The sequence below is a fragment of the Camellia sinensis genome, chromosome 13, assembly GCF_055761805.1.
Source record: "Camellia sinensis isolate YWXY chromosome 13, ASM5576180v1, whole genome shotgun sequence".
NCBI classification, from domain to species: domain Eukaryota; kingdom Viridiplantae; phylum Streptophyta; class Magnoliopsida; order Ericales; family Theaceae; genus Camellia; species Camellia sinensis.
In genome coordinates, this window is record NC_138973.1 from 45396112 (window position 1) to 45420360 (window position 24249).

At 32.4% G+C, this 24249-nt stretch overlaps 1 protein-coding gene across 5 annotated transcripts; it reads right to left on the reverse strand.

Annotated features, from left to right (window-relative positions):
- Nucleotides 1-237: 237 nt before the first annotated feature.
- On the reverse strand, nucleotides 238-20013 carry LOC114269292 (uncharacterized). 5 transcript variants are annotated; one of them, XM_082902145.1, is made up of 12 exons: nucleotides 19857-20013; nucleotides 18768-18844; nucleotides 7265-8068; nucleotides 6887-7162; nucleotides 5009-5094; nucleotides 4365-4885; nucleotides 3713-4234; nucleotides 3137-3593; nucleotides 2780-3010; nucleotides 2568-2692; nucleotides 2013-2440; nucleotides 238-963 (listed from the first exon to the last, which is right to left on the reverse strand). In XM_082902145.1, exons 3-12 carry the CDS (start codon nucleotides 7955-7957, stop codon nucleotides 505-507), a joined length of 3798 nt encoding a protein of 1265 aa, XP_082758271.1. In that variant the 5' UTR covers nucleotides 7958-8068; nucleotides 18768-18844; nucleotides 19857-20013; the 3' UTR covers nucleotides 238-504. The 5 variants fall into 5 exon arrangements, with proteins under 5 accessions (XP_082758271.1, XP_028066379.2, XP_082758272.1 ...); XM_028210578.2 differs by having other exon boundaries at nucleotides 19771-19948; XM_082902146.1 differs by having other exon boundaries at nucleotides 7265-7962; nucleotides 19857-19944.
- Between the last annotated feature and the right edge of the window lie 4236 nt (nucleotides 20014-24249).

Genomic DNA, 24249 nt, shown 5'->3' on the forward strand with positions numbered 1-24249 from the left:
CAAGCAATCAATGAAGCCAACATGCTATCTAGCACTTGGAAAAAAGAGTTGCATATCCATCAAGAAAAGGGACAACTATGAAACAATTCCTCCAAGGTTGCTTTTCATCAGCTTTATACAAATGATGGTGCAAAATTGAAAGATGTATAAACCAACAAAAGATGAAATAGGTATATACATATATACACACACACACACACACATATATATATATATAAGCAATAGAAAGACAAGAGAAACAAGAAAAGAAAAGATTCCATGTAATTACAAAGATGAAAAGTTTGTTCCCTATAGAAAAAGTATCTAAGTCATTATTGGTGAACCGGGTATACACCTATGTTTGTGCATGTTGTTGGGGTCTATTTACAATACATTGTTTTGTACCTAAGTCTTTGGAAACCTATCATTGAAAGGGAACCTATTATTAAAAAGAACAGCCTAGTATTCATACCATTCCAAGGGCAAAAGTTGCTTTATGACACCAAGTCAGGCTTTGGGGCATCCTCATTTATCATAGGAAGACAAGGTGAGAGCAAGTTCAACTGACGGTGAGAATTTATCATCAACACCGTGGTTATTTTGGTCACTTGCTATTGAATTTGGATTCATGTCTCTGTTGTTATTATTATCCACAACCCCGTTGAAGGCGGGCACTAGTGCCTGTTTTTCACTTTCCTTGCCAAACCCTAATGAGAGACCAAGATCTAGGAACTCGGATTTCATACTATCCTTGCAATCTGATGTAAGCACTTGCCACCTTGAGGAGTTCAGCCCCAACATGCCATCCACTGGACCTGGTTCTGCTGATGAAAATGGAGACCCGTATGTGGTCCTTGAGTTGTCAGTAACCTCCATGCTACGAGCTTTGCCACCGCTCCAACTAACACAATCCATATTATAGTTACTTGCTTGGAGACTGGGTTGGTAATCTTCCAGCTTTCTCTCGGGAAGTCTGAATTCTTTCTGCAAGATGAAACACGTGTACATTACCACAGCTCACAGGCACACTAAGCATAGACTGGAAAATGGACACTAAAAGTGGCACAAACACTTTTTTAGAGCTTTTTCATTCAAACTCAAGCATAGACTAGGAAATGGAGACACCACACACACAATTTGTAGGAGAGTTGTGTTGTGCTAGTGTCCTTGTCCGTGTTGGATATCAACACTCCTTGAACATCCACACACACGCTTCCAGCACTTCTTGGGCACATCGACAAGGACCATAAATAAAAATAAACTTAATAATTTTGGAAACTTTGTCTACACTTCTGGGCCAATTGGCTCACATTTAACAGGAGCATAGCGTGAGACCGTTGAACATGACTCCCCAAGTGTCCAATATTTTTCAAACACAAATAAAGAAAAAGAGAGTTTTTTTGTATATGTAGCATTTATAATTCAAGCATCCAATGGACACAATGGACACCTTCAAACATATAAGAAGAGATCTAGTTGTCCTAATCATTGCCCATTTTACATACCTTGATCAGGTTGAAAATCTCTTGTTTATGATGCTTATTTCATATCTTTGAACTTCGTTAATGTTATTTACCACTATTTCATGTACAATTTATTTGTCTCCGAATATAAAATTTGCTCTTATGCTACCTCTCCTTTTGGCTCTATTAAATTTATAACCTCACTAAAATTAATAAATTTTTATTCTCAGCCAGTGCTTTTACTGCCAACTGCAGAATAATGAATTGCAGTGAAAATTAAATGAAAAATTAAATGGAAGCATGCTGATTTATCACAATTAGGAAGCCAATTTATTTGTTATTATTAATTAATTGATAAAGATATCTTACACTTATTTTCCTTCAATTTAACAGTTAGCCTTTTCTTTTCTTAAGCCTACATTCTTACTGCCAAATTATTATTATTATTTTTTTTAAAAAAAAAAAAACTCATTAGAATACAACTCAGGTTTATGACTGCAGCTGTGCACAATTGAATGCAAGATAAAGCTGGACACACATACAGAAAAGCACAGTTGAAACAAAATTTACCTGGGAGGTAACTGTATGTTGCATATCCCTGCACAACTGGTTTTGCATTGGAATACTTTTAGGGATGGCATCATCCGCACTTGATCGCTGGTCAAATTTTGTTTGTAAATGGCTACATTTCTGCTCCCTTGAAGATTGTTGATGTTCATAATTCCCATCCCTTCCACAAGAAAAAACAGATTGCAACTCCTGAGGATCAGTCGAGCTAGATGACTTTTGGGTGTTGTAGAATAACTTAGATGCAGATAAACACTCCCTTGGCTTCCCAGAAGAGCACATGTTTTTGATCCCAGTGGACAAATCTTGGCCTGAACAAACATTACTTGAGCCATGGATAGATGGTTTATCCTGAGAGCTAGGCATGGTCTGTTCATTGCTGACTCTCCTTCCTCTAAATACACCCCATAAGAAAAACAACGTATTCCAACCTGCATAAAATGAAACATACAATTGAGCAAAGACACTGCGGCCTCGTAAGCTTATGTGTTTGATTGTGCAGGTGCATGGCCCAATCAAATAGAGAAGTCTAAAAATAGCATGCAGATCAATTATTACGCTGGGATTTTTCAGGAAGCAAGTTGGATGAGAATATTAGCAGCTCAATTCCATCAACATCCCCTTTAAGAGCTAAATCGTGATTAATCATGCATTCCATCAAGCTCCTGTAGTTACCTTCGTAACTGCATGAAAAGCATTTCAAAAAGTCCCTATGCATAAAAGATAGTACATTGAATGTATATGTATGAAAGTAGCACACCCAAACAAACCTTGCTACATCTTGTGCAAAGAAATAAACTCCAATGCTATCTTCTTTGGGATGATTTTCCAGGAACTGGGTAGGCCACACACTTGAGCGAGACACTTCCTCCAAAAGGACTTTGCAAGGAAACTTCTTCACTACTTCAGGAACTTTAGGTGAAGCGCATGTAGACAAGTGGGCTTGAATCCCATAACAGAAACTGGGGAGTCTTCTGCTACTCTGTATTTCAAATCCACCTCTGCATAATATGTCAGAGAGCCTTGTGGATGAGAAATTCTCAAAATGCACAGCAACTACTTACACTAAAAAAACCAAATTCAACGATCGACAAAATAAAATATGAGAGAAAGGGAAGACATCATACTTCCAAATAAAATCGAGCTTTGGAATGGCCAAAATGCTAGATGCATTGGTTTGATCACAAAATATTGGGCCACAATCCTTATAATTACTTCGGTTTGCTTCCTTTGAATTCTTCGTTTCAGGAACAGAAGCCTGAGGACTTGTAACTGGGCAAGACTCTATAGCTTCATCAATATTTTCACATTTACGTGAGTGTGCACTTTTGTTGCCTGCCAAAATGTGCTCCCTAGCAGAACTGAAATAAGATGTCTTTTCAACTTTTGGGCTTTTTGGCCCAGTTAAATCAGAACTATTGCAATGTCTACCAGCAGCCAGTGAAGCACTCCTCTTGAATCCATCTTTACCAGTAACTACATTTGGCTTCAATTCACGAGAAGAGTTAGACTTTGCAAAAGAAGATGGAACTCCAACCACTTTGGATACACACGATTGCAGTTTCTTTGCCACAACAGACCCATCTATCCACCAAAAGATGATCAATCAGTGAAAAGGCACATATTAAAGCATACCAAAAGCAAAAAATGACTGAAGAAAACAATAACATCAATGATTTTCAGAAAATAAAGGAAACTCCCACCTTGGCCATTATTTTGATAATTGGAGCCTTCATGAGCTAGATGGAACTTACGCTTCAATGGAATATTTGAATTCCCATGACTCTGAACAGGCTTCGGATAACATTTGGTTCCAGAGCGTGGTGACATAGTTTCAGGATGAGATGCAATTACTTTGTCATTTCTTGATGCAGAAATACAAGAACCAGCCATTTGTGAACTAACTGGAGGGTTATCTAATCTGGCTTTGTACTTCTTTGGACTTAAGTCATGCTCTTTACCATTTGCAAATCTCTTCAAATCCTTGCCAAGATTATTATTTGAAGAGAACATTTTAGTTTTTGAGTCAGCAACCTTTGAATGGCTTGAGCTTACATTGTTAAATGACAGTGATTTACTCATCCTTCTGACAATGTCAGGCTTTCTATTGTCACTGGCAGCAGTTTCCAAGGAAAATTTCTGCTTTCCAAGAATATCTTCCCCTGGTGCTTGGACCTTCAGTTTCAAGTCTGGGATATTGAATGAATTTGACTTGGTGAGTAAACCTGTAAAAACCAAAATACAAACTCATAGAAACCAAACACAAAGTAAACAATCATGCTGATGAACATAGCATCTACTTCATATCATAAATGAAACAACTTTCCCAGAGTAGAAGAGAGGCTAGAAAATTACCTCGTGAAATCTGACGATTCGTTTGAGACTTGGGTGAATTAGAAAAAGAAATCATGGATGAGGGTGAGCGCTCACTGAAAGTAGGTACGTGACACGTCGGTTTTACCTTCACATTATCCACATTCTTATGCAGAGAACCCTGAGAAAGTGGACTTTTTTTGCAAGGGTTGGACATCCTTGGAGATCCAACACTCGTTTCAAGAGCCCTTCTTTTTGTAATAGAGTCAAATTCTAAATTGCCCGCAGGTCTCTTCGCACAGATGCGTGAAATTGAACCAACTTTGTCTCGTCTACTTTTCTCAACATCTGAGCCTTTAGTGTCCAATTCCACACAAGTTCTAATATTGGTATTTAGATTTCCAGCATTTTGGAGGTTTTTATTTGAGGATGGACCTTGCGGAGTCCTACCTACTTTTTCCAATTTATTTTGATTCTGTTTCTCAATTTCTTCCTGAAGCAAGCAATCTTCACACATCCAATTGCCTTCAGGAACTTTTTCCAGCCTAACACGCATGCAGTAACTGATTGATTGAAAATAAAACAAAATGTGAATGTTCACATTTTAAAGAAAAGAATAAGAGAAGATACCAAATGAACTACAGTAAAAATAGTAATGTCTAAGTGACAAATCATAAATGGCTTACGTGTGCTCTGCCCCATCACTGCACTTGCTACAAGTAGCAAGAAAATCCTCCCGACCAGCATCACCACAGATATCACAAACTTTTACCTGTTTCACCATGGGCACCAACTAAGCAATGTTATTCTAGCGAGTCAATCACAATACGAAAGAATAGGTATTACTCAAAGCAATATAAGTACAAAGCAAGTAAAGGCTAATAGACGTAAGAAAAAAATGAAAGAAATGAAGATAGCATGCCTTCACCAACATGAAAAATGTAATATATACATTGTTTATTGACCTTGCATTAGTAGAATCTTATTACCATAAGACGTATTATTTGCGGTTATAGTATTTCCACCCTCCTTTCACTTACGATATATCAACAGCCAAAAATCACGAAAATATGTATGTTGTGGATATATATACACAAAAAAGCCAACCAACTCATGATGCTGATGGATTGTCAGTTCTATCCACTGATGCAAGGCACCCTAAAAATTCCTTAGGTTTGCAGGCTGAACCACAAAAGCAAATGGTGGATCAAGAAATTACAATAAGGCATATAAAGCTAAGGTTTGCACAACAGTGGCTTTCAAGACTACAGTTTAGATTCTAGTAATTAAAATTGTTGTCAACGATTCTTTTACAAGAAAACAAAGATAAAAGGAATCAAATAGAAGAGACAAAGGAATGAGCAATGTACCCTTTACAAGGGCTCATTAGAGCACCACAATCGAATCCATATAGATGTTCAATATTATTTCATTAACCAAAAAATATCACTAAACTCTAATCTTGTCATACAACATGCTTAAATCCACAGAAAAAATCCACATTACATCATTAATCCAAAAATAGGCCTAAATTATATCGTTAACCATAGAGGATGTAATTACCACAAAACTTACAATTATTTAAAGGATTAATGGATAGGAAAACAATCTCTCCCTCCCCCCATGGGGGCAAAAAATTCTCAACTAGATCAAAGAAAGTGGATAAAGCCTCCCAAACACCAAGAATAGCTCACTAAACAAACATAAGAAACAACAAAATCACAATTAACTGTGTACTGACTCGAATAACAAATAGCTTCAGCATGCAAACTTACTAAACGCCCTTATATTAAGATGTAAAATTTAGCTATTCACTTTTGATCTGGTTTCCCTTTCTTTTCACTCCCGTATTACCTATGTGGTTTGCTAAATGATCAATCATTGCTTACTCGGCAAGTCAAGCAAGTTAGGTCCTTTCCAAGACACTGAAAGTGGTTCTTCATAGTTAAAATTATTTTATTAGCTAATTCTCAGCCCAAAAAAAACAGGGTATCCCCATTTTTTCTCTTCAGTGACTTCGCAATTTCATCCTAAGAATGTCAGTCAATGCAATGAAACAGTGCCACCTAAGAAGCATGGACACGGACACACGATACGACATGGATACGACAAGGACATGTCGACACGCCAATTTTCAAAAATGAAAGACACGATATGTGGAGGACACGCACGAAATATATAATTTTATATATTTATTATATGTTATATATAAGAACATATCATTCAAAGATAATAAAAAGTGCAATATAACACTTAGTTTTATAAATTTACATTGTTTTTGTTTTATTATTGTATCTTAAGTTATTTGGTTCAAACTTATAATTAGTTTCATCTGTCCAATCGATGGGCATGTGTGTCATCCAAGTGTCCAAATAGTGTCCGGGTTTAAGAAACCTTTAAAAAAATAAGACACATTTTGACGAGTACTGGTGCCCAACACGGACATGACACTGAATTGACACAGACGTGACATGGATACGCCACCTTCTTAGAAGTGTCCATGCTTCTTAGAGTGCCACAATTATGTATCTTGCAAAAAAAATCAGTAAAGTAGTGGTACGTACATCTATCAGAAGATCCGATTCTCCACTACCCATGACAGTCTGAGATTGCTCTGGAGGTCCTTGTACATCAGGTACCTCAGGCAACACCAAATCTTCATTCTGGTCCAAATGCTTTTTCGCCACAGTTGATGGATCCCCCTCCTCGTTCACTTCAGTTTTGGGTTTAACAGATTCAACAATATCAAGTGCATCATGTTTGTGACCATCCAGACTAACAGTTGCCACTCTCACAAAGGATGATTTTTCTTGTTCCTTGGAGCACTCAGAAAGATCTCCCTGGAAGGAAAAAAAAAACACAGGAGTTGCCCTTGTAATCATTAGTCATTTCATTACATAAGTAAATTTCCAGTTGACGGGAAAAAATAAAAAAATCCACACCTTTAGTGACTTAGCACCGGTATTATGAACATCTCTTAAGGAAGAAACTTCACCTTTTTCTGATTTTCCAGAAAAAGGTGCAGTCCCCTGTTCCCTAGCAAACTTGGTTGGCCTACAAGAGCAATTGTGTCCCTCTTTCACTTCATAATTGCTACTGTCTTGGACAGAAGAAGCTATTTGCACATCAACTGCCTTCTCAAGTCCTCGAGGAAGAAAACTACTTACTGAAGCTGAGCTACATGATACATTCTTTCTGTCTATGTCACACCTATGATCACCACTCATGTTTGGGCTTTCAGGTCCACTGATGCATGAGGTGTCATCACCATTGCATTCTGAAACCTTCTTCATCTCAAGCTGATTTGAGATGGTTTTATTACCACAAAAAAATTTTGGTTCAAGAAAGCCCTCATCTTCTGCAGCAGCGTGACTAACAGCTGCCTTTAGAAGCATTGATATGCCTTCAGAAGCATCAGAAACCCTCGGAATAGCTTTACTTTCTTCATTTTCAATCGATGAATCATGACTTGAACTAACACTGAGGGGATTACTGGTTTCACTACTTGTATGACGTCTATCACTGCATGCCCTGATCTCCAAAGGAGATGGTGAAACATCATCTTTAGAAAAACCTGGACAAGCTGCCTTTTCCTGAGAGATTTCGTCTGATAAGTTGCCCGACTTCCGTCCCATTGGAGCTAATGATGGATTAAAATATACAATAGATGAGAATCAGGTGGCAGAATTCAGATCTTGCACAAGATTTCCCACTAGTGAAATGCTTTTTAGATACATTTTTCACTCCTGGATAACCAACGACATAGAGAAGATAAAAATCACCAAAAAATAGATCTGACTGAAGAAGATTCATAAATGTAGATAGAGTCTAAAGGAAACAATAACATATAACATACAAGAGGAAAAAACAGAGAAAGAAATGAGGACTTCTCCCTTCAAAATCAGAGAAACAATGTAGTATTCATTTTATGCCGCGTGCATCATGCGTGCATATTTACTAGTACGTGATCAGTATATTTTATAATGGTAAGCTTGCAAAATTACACAAGTTTATACTGCGACAATGACAAAAATTGAAGAATGCGATTAATATTAAAAAGCTATATTACAAAAGATGCTAAAACATAGGTAATTACACAATATACACAAGTACAAAAGATAGATGACTACCATAGTGTTTAAATGAATTCACCAGTAATAACAAAACTTTGCTAGAGTGTATACACATGCATACAGATTTAAATCAATTACCCCCAAAGATTACTAGCCTAATTATCTAAAAGCTTAAGCTATTAGAGAAAGGGGCAAGTTTATTATTTATATCAAATTCTCAACAGTACACACACTATTTAAACAGATAAAAACACACACACAGAGAGGCAAGTAAGCCAATTTGATAACCTCCTTAGTATGTAGCATTTTCAGAGTGACATATTGTCATCTATTCATTAAAAACCAAAATTTGACCAATTTGCTTCCTTCATAAGAAAGACAAAGAGGAGACAAGTGAAACAACAGAGCATTCAAAAGTCGGGTCTACTACAATCTGATACTGACTACATAAAGACATACAGCTTAGGTCGCATTCCCCTAGTTAAACCTTACATTTAACAAAAATATATTCTACGGTGATATCTTTCTCTCTTTGTTTTCCCTTTTATCCTTGCCACAAATTAGTGTCCATTTTATGCCACGTGCATCATGCGTGCATTGCAAGCTTGCACACACCATGCATGCATTTTGTGCTACATATTTACCAGTATGTGCAATAATCATATTCTATAATTGTAAGCTTGCAAAATTACATAAGTGTGATACTGTGACAATGATAAAAAATTGAAGAATATGATTAATATAAATATACTATACAAAGATGGTAACGATAAATGCTAAAGCATAGAGAGGTGGAGTTAGCTGAAGGCAAAAAAATGAATGTATTTAAGACACACCAAAATGTTACTACAAAACGCTCTTGACTAACCGAAAATCACAGCGAGAGGGGTAGTGGGCGGTTACTAGACTGGGCGACACGAAAAAGTGAATGTAGAGGCGGATGAGAAAATGGAGGCTAGATCAAAAGTTAAATTGATATTTTACATAGCAATTAATAACAACTTGGCTAAAATACATACACCTACATACAGATATAATATAAATCAACATTGGTGTGAACTAGAAATAAGGTCATTATTGACATCAATTACCCCCAAAGATTACTTGCGCCATAAAATATGGATTACACCACTCAAAATATCATGTACCCCATAAAATATAGATTCCACCATATAAAACCAAAAGCTGAAGGTAGAAGCGGATGAGAAAATGGAGAGAGAGGTGGAGCAGGCCGGCGTGCATCATGCGTACATATTTACTAGCATGTGCGATCAGTATATTTTATAATGGTAAGCTTGCAAAAATTATAAAAGTATGATATTGTGACAACAACAACAATTGAAGAGTACAATTAATATTAATGTACTATACAGAGATCTATGTTACATGGATTCGAGTACGGCTGTCGATTGCTAGTGCATATCTAAGTGTTGGACACATGAAACTCTAAATTTTAGGATATGCGAATACGAAAAAAAAGGATCCAAAAATTAGATATGGATACGAGGATACGTTGTCTAATTGGAAAAATTAATATTATATATGCAAAAATAAAATTTATTCATGATAAATCATATTATATACAATGATGTTACTATAATTTTAATATATTGACAATATAAAATATAGAATACAATGATTTTACAATATTTTTAATATATTGGTAATGATTTTACTCCAAAATTTATTTTTTCCTTAAAAAAAATAAATAAATAATTTAAAAAAAAAACACTAAGAAGTATCCATCTCAAAACAGAAGGATCGGATCTGTATCATATACCTACACAAGTGTCAGGTCGCGTCGGCATAGTACTTCAGCAAAGAGTCCATGTAACAAAGGTTTCACCATGCGATTATTTTGTCATTTCTTGATGCAGAAATACATGAACCAGCCATTGGTGAACTAACTAGAGGGTTATCCAATTTGGCTTTGCACTTCTTTGGACTTAAATCGTGCTCTTTACCATTTGCAAATCTCTTCAAATCCTTGCCAAGATTATTATTTGAAGAGAACATTTTAACTTTTGAGTCAACAGCCTTTGAATGGCTTGAGCTCACTAAGATGCACAGACACGGACAACGACATTTTCAAAAAATACAGGATACGACACGTGGGGACACACATAGAATATATAATTTTATATATCTATTATATGTCATATATATAAACATATCCTTCTAAGACAATAAATAAATAAAATATAACACTAATTTCGATAAATTTACATTATTTTTCTTCTATCATCGTATTTTAAGTTATTTAGTTCAAACTTATAATTATTTTCTCACCATGAGATGCAATTATTTTGTCATTTCTTGATGTAGAAATACAAGAACCAGCCATTGGTGAACAAATTGGAGGGTTATGTAATTTGGCTTTGTACTTCTTTGGACTTAAATCATGCTCTTTACCATTAGCAAATCTCTTCAAATCCTTGCCAACATTATTATTTCAACAGAACATTTTAATTTTTGAGTCAACAGCCTTTGAATGGCTAGAGCTCACCAAGAAGTACGGAAAGGACACGTGACATGACATGGATATGACACAAACATGGCAATTTTTAAAAAATACATGACACAACATATGGAGGACACACATAGAATATATAATGCTATATATTTATTATATGTCATATATATAAATATATCATTCTAAGACAATAAATAAATGAAATATAACACAAATTTCTATAAATTGAAATTATTTTTCTTTTATTACCGTATTCGAAGTTATTTAGTTCACACTTATAATTATTTTGTCACCATGAGATGCAATTATTTTGTCATTTCTTGATGTAGAAATACAAGAACCACCCATTGGTGAACTAATTTGAGGGTTATCTAATTTGGCTTTGTACTTCTTTGGACTAAAATCATGCTCTTTACCATTTGCAAATCTCTTCAAATCCTTGCCAATATTATTATTTGAAGAGAACATTTTAATTTTTGAGTCAGCAACCTTTGAATGGCTCGAGCTCGCTAAGAAGCACAGACAAGGAGACATGACACGACACAGACACGGAAATTTTCAAAAAATACAAGAAACAACACCTGAAGGACATACATAGAATATATAATTTTATATATTTATTATTTGTCATATATATAAATATATCATTCTAAGACAATAAATAAATGCAATATAACATTAATTTCTATAAACTGACATTATTTTTCTTTTCGTATTTTAAGTTATTTAGTTCAAACTTATAATAACTATGTCACCATGAGATGCAATTATTTTGTCATTTCTTGATGCAGAAATACAAGAACCAGCCATTTATGAACTAATTGGAGGGTTATCTAATTTGGCTTTGTATTTCTTTGGACTTAAATCATGCTCTTTACCATTTGAAAACCTCTTCAAATCCTTGCCAAGATTATTATTTCAACAAAACATTTTAATTTTTGAATCAGCAGTCTTTGAATGGCTTGAGCTCACCAAAAAGCACGGAAAGGACACGTGACACAACATAGATATGACACGGGCATAACAATTTTCAAAAAATACAGGACACGACACATGGGGGACACACATAGAATATATAATTTTATATATTTATTATATTTCATATATATAAATATATCAATCTAAGTCAATAAATAAATGCAATACTAATTTCTATAAATTGACATTATTTTTCTTTTATAATCATATTCCAAATTATTTTGTTCAAGCTTATAATTATTTTGTCACCATGAAATGCAATTATTTTACCATTTCTTGTTGCAGAAATATAGGAACCAGCCATTGGTGAACTAACTGATGGGTTATCTAATTTGGTTTCGTATTTCTTTGGACTTAAATCATGCTCTTTACCATTTGCAAATCTCTTCAAATCCTTGAAAAGATTATTATTTAAAGAGAACATTTTAATTTTTGAGTCAGCAACCTTTGAATGGCTTGAGCTCACTAAGAAGTATAGACAAGGACGACATGACATAGATACGACGCTGACGCGGAAATTTTCAAAAAATACGGGACACGACACGTGAAGGACATACATAGAATATATAATTTTATATATTTATTATTTGTCATATATATAAATATATCATTCTAAGAAAATAAATAAATGCAATATAACATTAATTTCTATAAATTGACATTATTTTTCTTTTCGTATTCTAAGTTATTTAGTTCAAACTTATAATTACTACGTCACCATGAGATGCAATTATTTTGTCATTTCTTGATGCAGAAATACGAGAACCAGCCATTGATGAACTAATTGGAGGGTTATCTAATTTGGCTTTGTATTTCTTTGGACTTAAATCATGCTCTTTACCATTTGCAAATCTCTTCAAATCCTTGCAAAGATTATTATTTCAAAAAAACATTTTAATTTTTGAGTCAGCAGTCTTTGAATGGCTTGAGCTCACCAAAAAAGCAAGGAAAGGACACGTGACACGACATAGATATGACACGGGCATGGCAATTTTAAAAAAATGCAGGACACGACACATGCGGGACACACATAGAATATATAAAAAAAAAAAAAAAAAGCAACGCCCAATTAGTACACATTAATGTGTGTTTGGGAGGGGAAAGATTGAGTACACACCTAACCTTTAGCATAATGCACAAAGTGGTGGCCCCAAGACTTGAAACCATAACCTTAAGGTTATTAGGCCAAGTCTTAACCATTGAACCAATGGCCCCTTAATTTTAATTTTATATATTTATTATATGTCATATATATAAATATATCATTCTAAGATGATAAATAAATGCAATATAACACTAATTTCTATAAATTGACATTATCTTTCTTTTCTAATCGTATTCCAAGTTATTTTGTTCAAGCTATAATTATTTTGTCACGATGGGATGCAATTATTTTGTCATTTCTTGATGCAAAAATACAGGAACCAGCCATTGGTGAACTAACTTAAGGGTTATCTAATTTGGTTTTGTATTTCTTTGGACTTGAATCATGCTCTTTACCATTTGCAAATCTCTTCAAATCCTTCAAAAGATTATTATTTGAAGAGAACATTTTAATTTTTGAGTCAGCAGCCTTTGAATGCCTTGAGCTCACTAAGAAGGACAGACAAGGAGACGTGACACGACACAGACACGGAAATTTTCAAAAAATACAGGACACGACACCTGAAAGATATACATAGAATATATAATTTTATATATTTATTATATGTCATATATATAAATATATCATTCTAAGACAATAAATAAATGCAATATAACACTAATTTCTATAAATTGATGTTATTTTTCTTTTATAATCGTATTCCAAGTTATTTTGTTCAAGCTTATAATTATTTTGTCATCATGAGATGCAATTTTTTTGTCATTTCTTGATGCAAAAATACAGGAACCAGCCATTGGTGAACTAACTTAAGGGTTATCTAATTTGGTTTCGTATTTCTTTGGACTTGAATCATGCTCTTTACCATTTGCAAATCTCTTCAAATCCTTGAAAAGATTATTATTTGAAGAGAACATTTTAATTTTTGAGTCAGCAACCTTTGAATGGCTTTAGCTCACTAAGAAGCACAGACAAGGACGACACGACAAAGATACGACGCAGACGCGGAAATTTTCAAAAAATACGGGACACGGCACATGAAGGACATACATAGAATATATAATTTTATATATTTATTATTTGTCATATATATAAATATATCATTCTAAGATAATAAATAAATGCAATATAACACTAATTTCTATAAATTGACATTATTTTTCTTTTCGTATTCAAAGTTATTTAGTTCAAACTTATAATTACTATGTCACCATGAGATGCAATTATTTTGTCATTTCTTGATGCAGAAATACAAGAACCAGCCATTGATGAACTAATTGGAGGGTTATCTAATTTGGCTTTGTATTTCTTTGGACTTAAATCATGCTCTTTACCATTTGCAAATCTCTTCAAATCCTTGCAAAGATTATTATTTCAACAAAACATTTTAATTTTTGAGTCAGCAGCCTTTGAATGGCTTGGGCTCACCAAAAAGCACGTGAAAGGACACGTGACACGACATAGATATGACACGGGCATGGCAATTTTCAAAAATTGCAAGATACGACACGTGGGGAACACACATAGAATATATAATTTATATATTTATTATATGTCATATATATAAATATATCATTCTAAGATAACAAATAAATGCAATATAACACTAATTTCTATAAATTGACATTATTTTTCTTTTCAAATCGTATTCGAAGTTATTTTGTTCAAGCTTATAATTATTTTGTCACCATGAGATGCAATTATTTTGTCATTTCTTGATGCAGAAATACAAGAACCAGCCATTGGTGAACTAACTTAAGGGTTATCTAATTTGGCTTTGTATTTCTTTGGACTTGAATCATGCTCTTTACCATTTGCAAATCTCTTCAAATCCTTCAAAAGATTATTATTAGAAGAGAACATTTTAATTTTTGAGTCAGTAGCTTTTAAATGCCTTGAGCTCACTAAGAAGGACAAACAAGGAGACGTGACACGACACAAACACAGAAATTTTCAAAAAATACAAGACACGACACCTGAAAGACATACATAGAATATATAATTTTATATATTTATTATATGTCATATATATAAATATATCATTCTAAGACAATAAATAAATGCAATATAACACTAATTTCTATAAATTGATATTATTTTTCTTTTATAATCGTATTCCAAGTTATTTTGTTCAAGCTTATAATTATTTTGTCATCATGAGTTGCAATTTTTTTGTCATTTCTTGATGCAAAAATACAGGAACCAGCCATTGGTGAACTAATTGAAGGGTTATCTAATTTGGTTTCGTATTTCTTTGGACTTGAATCATGCTCTTTACCATTTGCAAATCTCTTCAAATCCTTGAAAAGATTATTATTTGAAGAGAACATTTTAATTTTTGAGTCAGCAACCTTTGAATGGCTTGAGCTCACTAAGAAGCACAGACAAGGACGACACGACATAGATACGATGCAGACGCGAAAATTTTCAAAAAATACAGGACACGACACGTGAAGGACATACATAGAATATATAATTTTATATATTTATTATTTGTCATATATACAAATATATCATTCTAAGAAAATAAATAAATGCAATATAACATTAATTTCTATAAATTGACATTATTTTTCTTTTCGTATTCTAAGTTATTTAGTTCAAACTTATAATTACTACGTCACCATGAGATGCAATTATTTTGTCATTTCTTGATGCAGAAATACAAGAACCAGTCATTGATGAACTAATTGGAGGGTTATCTAATTTGGCTTTGTATTTCTTTGGACTTAAATCATGCTCTTTACCATTTGCAAATCTCTTCAAACCCTTGCCAAGATTATTATTTCAACAAAACATTTTAATTTTTGAGTCAACAGCCTTTGAATGGCTTGAGCTCACCAAAAAGCACGGAAAGGACACGTGACACGACATAGATATGACACGGGCATGGCAATTTTCAAAAAATCAGGACACGACACGTGGGGGACACACATAGAATATAAAATTTTATATATTTATAATATGTCATATATATAAATATATCATTCTAAGACAATAAAAAATCAGGACACGACGCGTGAGGGACACACATAGAATATAAAATTTTATATATTATAATATGTCATATATATAAATATATCATTCTAAGACAATAAATAAATGCAATATAACACTAAGTTCTATAAATTGACATTATTTTTGTTTTATAATCGTATTCCAAGTTATTTTGTTCAAGCTTATAATTATTTTGTCATCATGAGATGCAATTATTTTGTCATTTCTTGATGCAGAAATACAGGAACCAGCCATTGGTGAACTAACTTAAGGGTTATCTAATTTGGCTTTGTATTTCTTTGGACTTGAATCATGCTCTTTACCATTTGCAAATCTCTTCAAATCCTTGAAAAGATTATTATTTGAAGAGAACATTTTAATTTTTGAGTCAGCAGCCTTTGAATGGCTTGAGCTCACTAAGAAGCACAGACAAGGACGACACGACATAGATACAACACAGACGCGGAAATCTTCAAAAAATACTGGACATGACACGTGAAGGACATACATAGAATATATAATTTTATATATTTATTATTTGTCATATATATAAATATATCATTCTAAGACAATAAATAAATGCAATATAACACTAATTTCTATAAATTGACATTATTTTTCTTTTCGTATTCAAAGTTATTTAGTTCAAACTTATAATTACTATGTCACCATGAGATGCAATTATTTTGTTTTTCTTGATGCAGAAATACAAGAACCAGCCATTGATGAACTAATTAGAGGGTTATCTAATTTGGCTTTGTATTTCTTTGGACTTAAATCATGCTCTTTACCATTTGGAAATCTCTTCAAATCCTTGCCAAGATTATTATTTCAACAAAACATTTTAATTTTTGAGTCAGCAACCTTTGAATGGCTTGAGCTCACCAAAAAGCATGGAAAGGACATGTGACACGACATAGATATGACACGGGCATGGCAATTTTCAAAAAATGCAGGATACGACACGTGGGGGACACACATAGAATATATAATTATATATATTTATTATACGTCGTATATATAAATATATCATTCTAAGATAATAAATAAATGCAATATAACACTAATTGCTATAAATTGACATTATTTTTCTTTTCTAATCGTATTCCAAGTTATTTTGTTCAGCCTTATAATTATTTTGTCACCATGAGATGCAATTATTTTGTCATTTCTTGATGCAGAAATACAGGAACCAGCCATTAGTGAACTAACTTAAGGGTTATCTAATTTGGCTTTGTATTTCTTTGGACTTGAATCATGCTCTTTACCATTTGCAAATCTCTTCAAATCCTTGAAAAGATTATTATTTGAAGAGAACATTTTAATTTTTGAGTCAGCAGCCTTTGAATGGCTTGAGCTCACTAAGAAGCACAGACAAGGATGACACGACATAGACACAACACAGACGCAAAAATTTTCAAAAAATACCGAATACGACACGTGAAGGACATACATAGAATATATAATTTTATATATTTATTATATGTCATATATATAAATATATCATTCTAAGATAATAAATAAATGCAATATAACACTAATTTCTATAAATTGACATTATTTTTCTTTTCGCATTCTAAGTTATTTAGTTCAAACTTATAATTACTATGTCACCAGGAGATGCAATTATTTTGTCATTTCTTGATGCAGAAGTACAAGAACCAGCCATTGATGAACTAATTGGAGGGTTATCTAATTTGGCTTTGTATTTCTTTGGACTTAAATCATGCTCTTTACGATTTGCAAATCTCTTCAAATCCTTGCCAAGATTATTATTTCAACAAAACATTTTAATTTTTGAGTCAGTAGGCTCTGAATGGCTTGAGCTCACCAAAAAGCACGGAAAGGACACGTGACACGACATAGATATGACACGGGCATGGCAATTTTCAAAAAATACAGGACACGACACGTGGGGGACACACATAGAATATATAATTTTATATATTTATTATATGTCATATATATAATATATCATTCTAAGACAATAAATAGATGCAATATAACACTAATTTTTATAAATTGACATTATTTTTCTTTTATAATCGTATTCCAAGTTATTTTGTTCAAGCTTATAATTATTTTGTCACCATGAGATGCAATTATTTTGTCATTTCTTGATGCAGAAATACAGGAACCAGCCATTGGTGAACTAACTGAAGGGTTATCTAATTTGGCTTTGTACTTCTTTGGACTTGAATCATGCTCTTTACCATTTGCAAATCTCTTCAAATCCTTGAAAAGATTATTATTTGAAGAGAACATTTTAATTTTTGAGTTAGCAGCCTTTGAATGGCATGAGCTCACTAAGAAGCACAAACAAGGACACGTAGCACGACATAGATACAACATGGACATGGCAATTTCCAAAAATTACAAGACACGACACATGGGGACACACATAGAATATATAATTTTATATATTTATTTTATGTCATATATATAAAGTAGATGAATTCACCAGTATATAATGCAACAAACTAGGTGAAGCAAAGTAGGAATGCACCAACATCACACGTGGAAATCACAACAATAATAACATCATGATTGGAATCTTGAACAGATCAAACACAACATAAAATGCTAAGATGCAGAAGAACCACAAACAGATTATAAAAATCAAGGCCTCACCATGTCCATCTGAGTGGCACACCAGTATTTAATGCACAAACTAGATGAAGCAAAGTAGGAATGCACCAACATCGCACGTGGAAATCACAGCAATAACAACATCAAGATAGGAATCTTGAACAGATCAAACATAACATAAAATGCTAAGATGCAGAAGAACCACAAACAGATTATAAAAAACAAGGCCTCACCATATCCATCTGAGTGGCACACTCCAATAAATTACTGGACCTCAGAATGCAACACTGCCTTTTAATACTGGTGTAATCTGAAAAGCAGACCAAAATCAAAATCAGTATTAAGTGCCTTTCCCAAGATTACATGTCCCATATATAGATAAGATGGCATTGCAATTGATAACAACTTTGCTAATATATTTACACATACATACAGATTGGTGTACAACGAGAAATAAGGTCATTATTGACATCAATTACCCCCAAAGATCACTTACCCCATAAAATATAGATTACACCATATAAAAATAAAATAATTTAAAGCACAAAATAAATATGCACATAAAAGACCTCAATAGAGACAAAAATACCAAGCCATGGGACAAAAATCCATATATATCAATTACCATACAAAGACACAAAATAAAAATACACACATTAATATACACAATCAATACAATTTATTAATATACACAATCAATACAATTTATAAATATACCCACTTAAGATTAGATATCCCTTTTATAACCTGAGATCACCCCAACCTTAAAATATGAACTTTGTAGTAATGGTAGCAAAATTACTAAACCACACAATAATTGCATATTTTAAATAACATGAATACAAAAATTTAGAGAGAGAGAGAGAGAGAGAGAGAGATAATATTTACTGAAATGAATTCATCAGAATACAATGTAATGAACTAAACCAGAGCTTAATCTAAAAAACCCAGAAAACCTAAGCAACAATACAATTGAACCCACAATTCAATCAATCCTCATGAATAAAGAAACGGGGACAATTGATCCATGCAAATCACGACTTAGATTCAGAAACATTGATCAACCCATAATCAAATTAACCAATTAATGCCCACAATTATAGGACAAAACACTATTGAAACCCAGAAAAATACAAAAACAGAAGAAAGAGAAAGCGAGAGAAACAAGTAAGCCAATACGATAACCTCCTCAGTATATTGCGCTTTCAGAGTGACGTATTGTCATCAATTCATTACCCAAAAAAAAAAGACCAATTTTGAGAAATTTGGTTTCTTCAGAAGAACGACACAGAAGAGAGAAGTGAAAGAACAGAGCACTCAACAGTTCTACTATACAATCTGAGCGAGAGACATGTACAGAGAGCTTTTATACCAAGATAGGACTTTTAATTTTTTTTTATTTTAATGAGTTCCTTGAAAAAATTTGTAATGCGTACGAGCTTTGTTTGTTTGTTTACTTTCTCTCTCTTGACTCTCTCTGTACGTGTGTGACGGGTCTATTTCTTAATATTTTAAATATAATGAAACCATAGCGGTTATTAATATAAAAAATGACTCAATCTTAAAAATATATATTTAAATATGGGATTGGATACTGTGCAGATGTGATATCATCCAATTCAGTTTTCTATGAATCCATTTCGGACATATTTTGATAATTTAAATTATTAAATTCTTCAAGTATATCATACACACTAAAAATTAAGTTGATCGGATATCAGAAACTAATCAATCGAATCACATTTTATTGAAAAATAATAATTAACTATTTTTTTAAATTATGCTTGTTCGTTAATTATTTTTAGACAAATATAATCCGATCACTCCTGATGCTCCATCAATTTGATTTTTTGTATGATTGATCTTTTCAAAAAGTCCTACAAAATAAACTATTTGAATTATAATGTAAATTGATTTATTTTTAATGAGAAATGACTAAAGCCGTCAATATATTGTACATCCAATTAAAGATGTACGGTTCGGTACGATCGGTATTTAGGTATAAAATATCACCAAACCAATATGTCGGTTTTATTATTTTGAATATCGATACAGACCGCTTCTCCTATCAAACTGCACCAAACCAAATGGATTGAAATGATTTGGTTCGGCGCGGTTTAATTAGTTTAGAATCTTTCAAACTTGAATCATTTATAAACATAATCACTAATCTATATAAAGCGGTAAATTAGTTATTTATTCACCATCTCAAATATATCCAATCCATCTATTTAGTAAATACTTTTCAATTCCTAAATTAACAAAAAAAAATATTAAAAATAATAAGATTTTAAGAATAATGAGTTAGAGTTAAATATATAATAAGAGTTTACAAACTTAGGTTATAAAGATGATAAGGTTAGTAATTTATTATACTTATTAATATTACTATATTATTAAATTATAAGTATATTATAAATGCAATACATGCTGAAGCAGTCGGTTTTAGTTTAATTCGGTGCATAAGGTACTTGAAACATTACCGAATTGAAAATTGAAAAAAAAAAATCAAATTTAAAAACTGTACAAACCGATTCTTATTTAAAAAAATAGACCAAATATAATCGATTTGATTTGATTCAATCAATTTAGCCATTTTTTTTCGATTTTTCTTATATCTCTACATCTAACCATAAATCGATTGATTAATAAGATCGAAATATAATAAAATTATTTAGAGGGAAAATAAACCCTACAGAGAGGGACCCAAGGAAGAAAAACCAATCCTTTGAAAAAATATATATAAAAATAAATAAAATACACAAAAATAAAAGAAAACAAAAACACCAATTAAAACAAATCAAACCTTATGTGATGATTGTGATTGCCTAGCATAGATCGACAAGTTAAATGGCGTATGATGACGATCTGCAACAAATTTAAGCTAGATCTGAAAGCAATGACGACAATAAATCAAAGAAAGCCTGCAGAAAAATTGTGATAGTTCAAATGGTGGCAAGACACAAACAAATTTAACCACAAATAATAATAATAATAATCAAAAAAATGTGCAAAAAAAGTATTGGGTTAGAAGAAAAAGTGAAGGTCAAGGTGGAGAACAAGAAGAGGAGGCAGAGCCGGGCAGCAAAAAAAAAAAATGTGGTCATCTAGCATAGATCGATGCGTTAAATGGCATACAATGAAGATCTATAACAAATTTAGGTCAGATCTATAAACTATGGCGACGGTGAGTTAAGAAAATACTATAGAAAAGGTGGCAACAATTCGAATAGTGGTGAGATACAAAAAAAATTATAAAATAGAAAATACAGGGAAAAAAATTTACCAGACGACGATAAAAGATAAAGGTGGAGAGGGAGAAAAACAGGACGACAGAGGTGGAATCGGCTGGTGAAAAAAAGTTTGGTCATTTAGCGTAGATCAACGCTTTAAATGGCGTATGATGGCAATCAACAACAAATCTAGGCTAGATCTGGAAATTAGGGCAACAGTGACTCAAGTGAAACTCTCAGGAAAAGATAGTGACAATTCGAATGGCGTCGAGAGATAATAAAAAATTATCAGGCAATAAGAAATAGTAAAGGCTAAGGTAGAGGCCGAAATATAAAGAAAGGCAGAGGGGGATAAAAATAATAATGATAAAAAAAAAAAGGGGGGGGGAGGGGGTAAAAAGTCACTTAGAGGAATTGTGGGCACTTTACTCAAATGAGTTTTGAGAGAATGATGTAAATTGCAGTTAATTGTGTCCTAATCTGTAATCTATAATCTCAAACATAATTCATCCCAAGAACACTATACAAATAATGTAATAATATCATTCGTATAAATAAAAGTCATATTTATAGTTATTTTATTTTAAAGTGAAAGATTTATAATGAGACATGCAAAATTTCAGTATAAAATTTGTAGTATACTATTACTTGATTGTAGGTTACAATTAGGATATTTTATATCCTGAAAAAAAGATAGATTTCTTAAATCTGTAGCATTACTACTATAAATGATGATTTTTTCAGTTATTGGATGTGAGCAGATCAAATTAGATTATTTGACTCTTCTTTACAAATTTGAATTCCAAGCATTTCTCTAAAAATCTAAAGATACAATCAAATTAATTCCACTTAAATTTATTATTAATAATGTTTTGTACACATAAAAATTAATATGTGAATCAAATTAATTTTAAATTTTTTTTAGTTATCACTACTAGCAGTAATCACCTTGTTTGGTTTCAAAAAATTGAGTTTTTTTATTTTTCGTATTTTTTTAGTCAAAAAATTTAATATTTGAAGAATTTTTTTTTTTAAATGCACCTAAATAAACTTAAAAAAATATAATATTTATGAATTTTTTAAAAAAAAATTCATCAAATATAAAAAACTATAAAATTTTAGTACATTTTCGTATTTTTATGTATTTATTAAATTTTAAAATATTTTTCATGAATATTTTATTTTTTAAATATATTTGAAAAGTAAAAAAAATTATTTAAAATATTAAAAAATTTACTAAAAATACGAAAAATAAAAAATTAGTAATCAAAATCACACAATGTGAATGGCTTTTTCCAGATTACATTAATGATTTAAGAAATTGGTTATTTAAAAATCAGCAATGCTACAGGCTCTCAGCGACCTCTCAGTGTCACGTGTCGGCCCGGAATTGGTTGAAAATCAAAAAAGAAAAAAAAAACTGTTTTTTGAACCAATGAAAAAGGACCCCTAACATTTCCACTGAAGTCCGAAGCTTTATTCTTTAAAAATTACTTTTGACTTTTTAAATTTTTTATCTTTTTATTCTTTTAACTAGTTTTCTAAATTGCTCCTGCGATGAAGCATTTTGAAGCATTAGAAAGTTGCACATTGCTTCTGACAATCCTGTCAATAGAAAGTATTTTTTTTAATCAAGGCAGATTTTTTTGCCACGGAGCGCCAATTCAGTGTGATTTGAAATAAAGAGTCCTTGTAGGCCCTACAATTATGTGCTTGTTTTAGCTGTGGATGAACCCATCTCGAGATGAGTTGTCAAGTTAATCCATCGGACGGTGGATGTTTAGAGGAAACGTACGACCGAGAAGGAGGATAGAGACATTCTTATTTAATGTTACAGATAGAGTAAAGCAAAATAGTACAGTCCCGGCAGGTGACACGTGCAATGAAGCGTGTCTTTGCAAAACAAGAGGATCATATAATATGGTGCTTCGCGTACCACCTGAGGGAAATAACTTGCACCATTCATTTTTAAGCACGTTTTCAAGCTAGTAAATTCTAGATGCATCTGGTAAGATCGAGAGAACCTTGTATATGTACAAGTTTTTATGAATTTCGTATAATTTAAGGAAAATATTTGGTGGCTACAAATTTTGTGGTTTAAATGGTTCGAAACTGTCAAAACGACGTCGTTTTGCGTCGTTTTGCGTCGTTTTGAGTGTTTTGAGCCATTTAAGTCACAAAATTTATGACCACCTAAATAATTATATTTGGCCCCCCGATTTTCCCACGTTTTTACTTATAGTAAGACACTACCAATTGACTCATATAATGCACATTATTATTATTTTTAAATATTTGATAATACGATGTACATATATAAAAGAATAATTTTAATTATTTAGTAGGTTAATTACAAAAAAAAATAATTAAGATTTCACACATTTTTCATTTTAAACCTCGGTATTTCAATTTCAATAAATTAAATTTTGGAATTCTATCCATGTTTTAATTTGCCCCCTCCGTCCATCCCCGTCTGTGTAAG

Bases quoted from the DNA above. Each gene is read 5' to 3' on its own strand.
- LOC114269292 (XM_082902145.1), bottom strand. From the start codon at position 7,957: ATGGGACGGAAGTCGGGCAACTTATCAGACGAAATCTCTCAGGAAAAG. The intron at 4,235-4,364 runs GTAATTTTCTAG...TGGTTTTTACAG, and splicing joins GAATCGTCAGATTTCACGAG to GTTTACTCACCAAGTCAAAT. The intron at 964-2,012 runs GTAAATTTTGTT...TTCATCTTGCAG, and splicing joins AACATACAGTTACCTCCCAG to AAAGAATTCAGACTTCCCGA.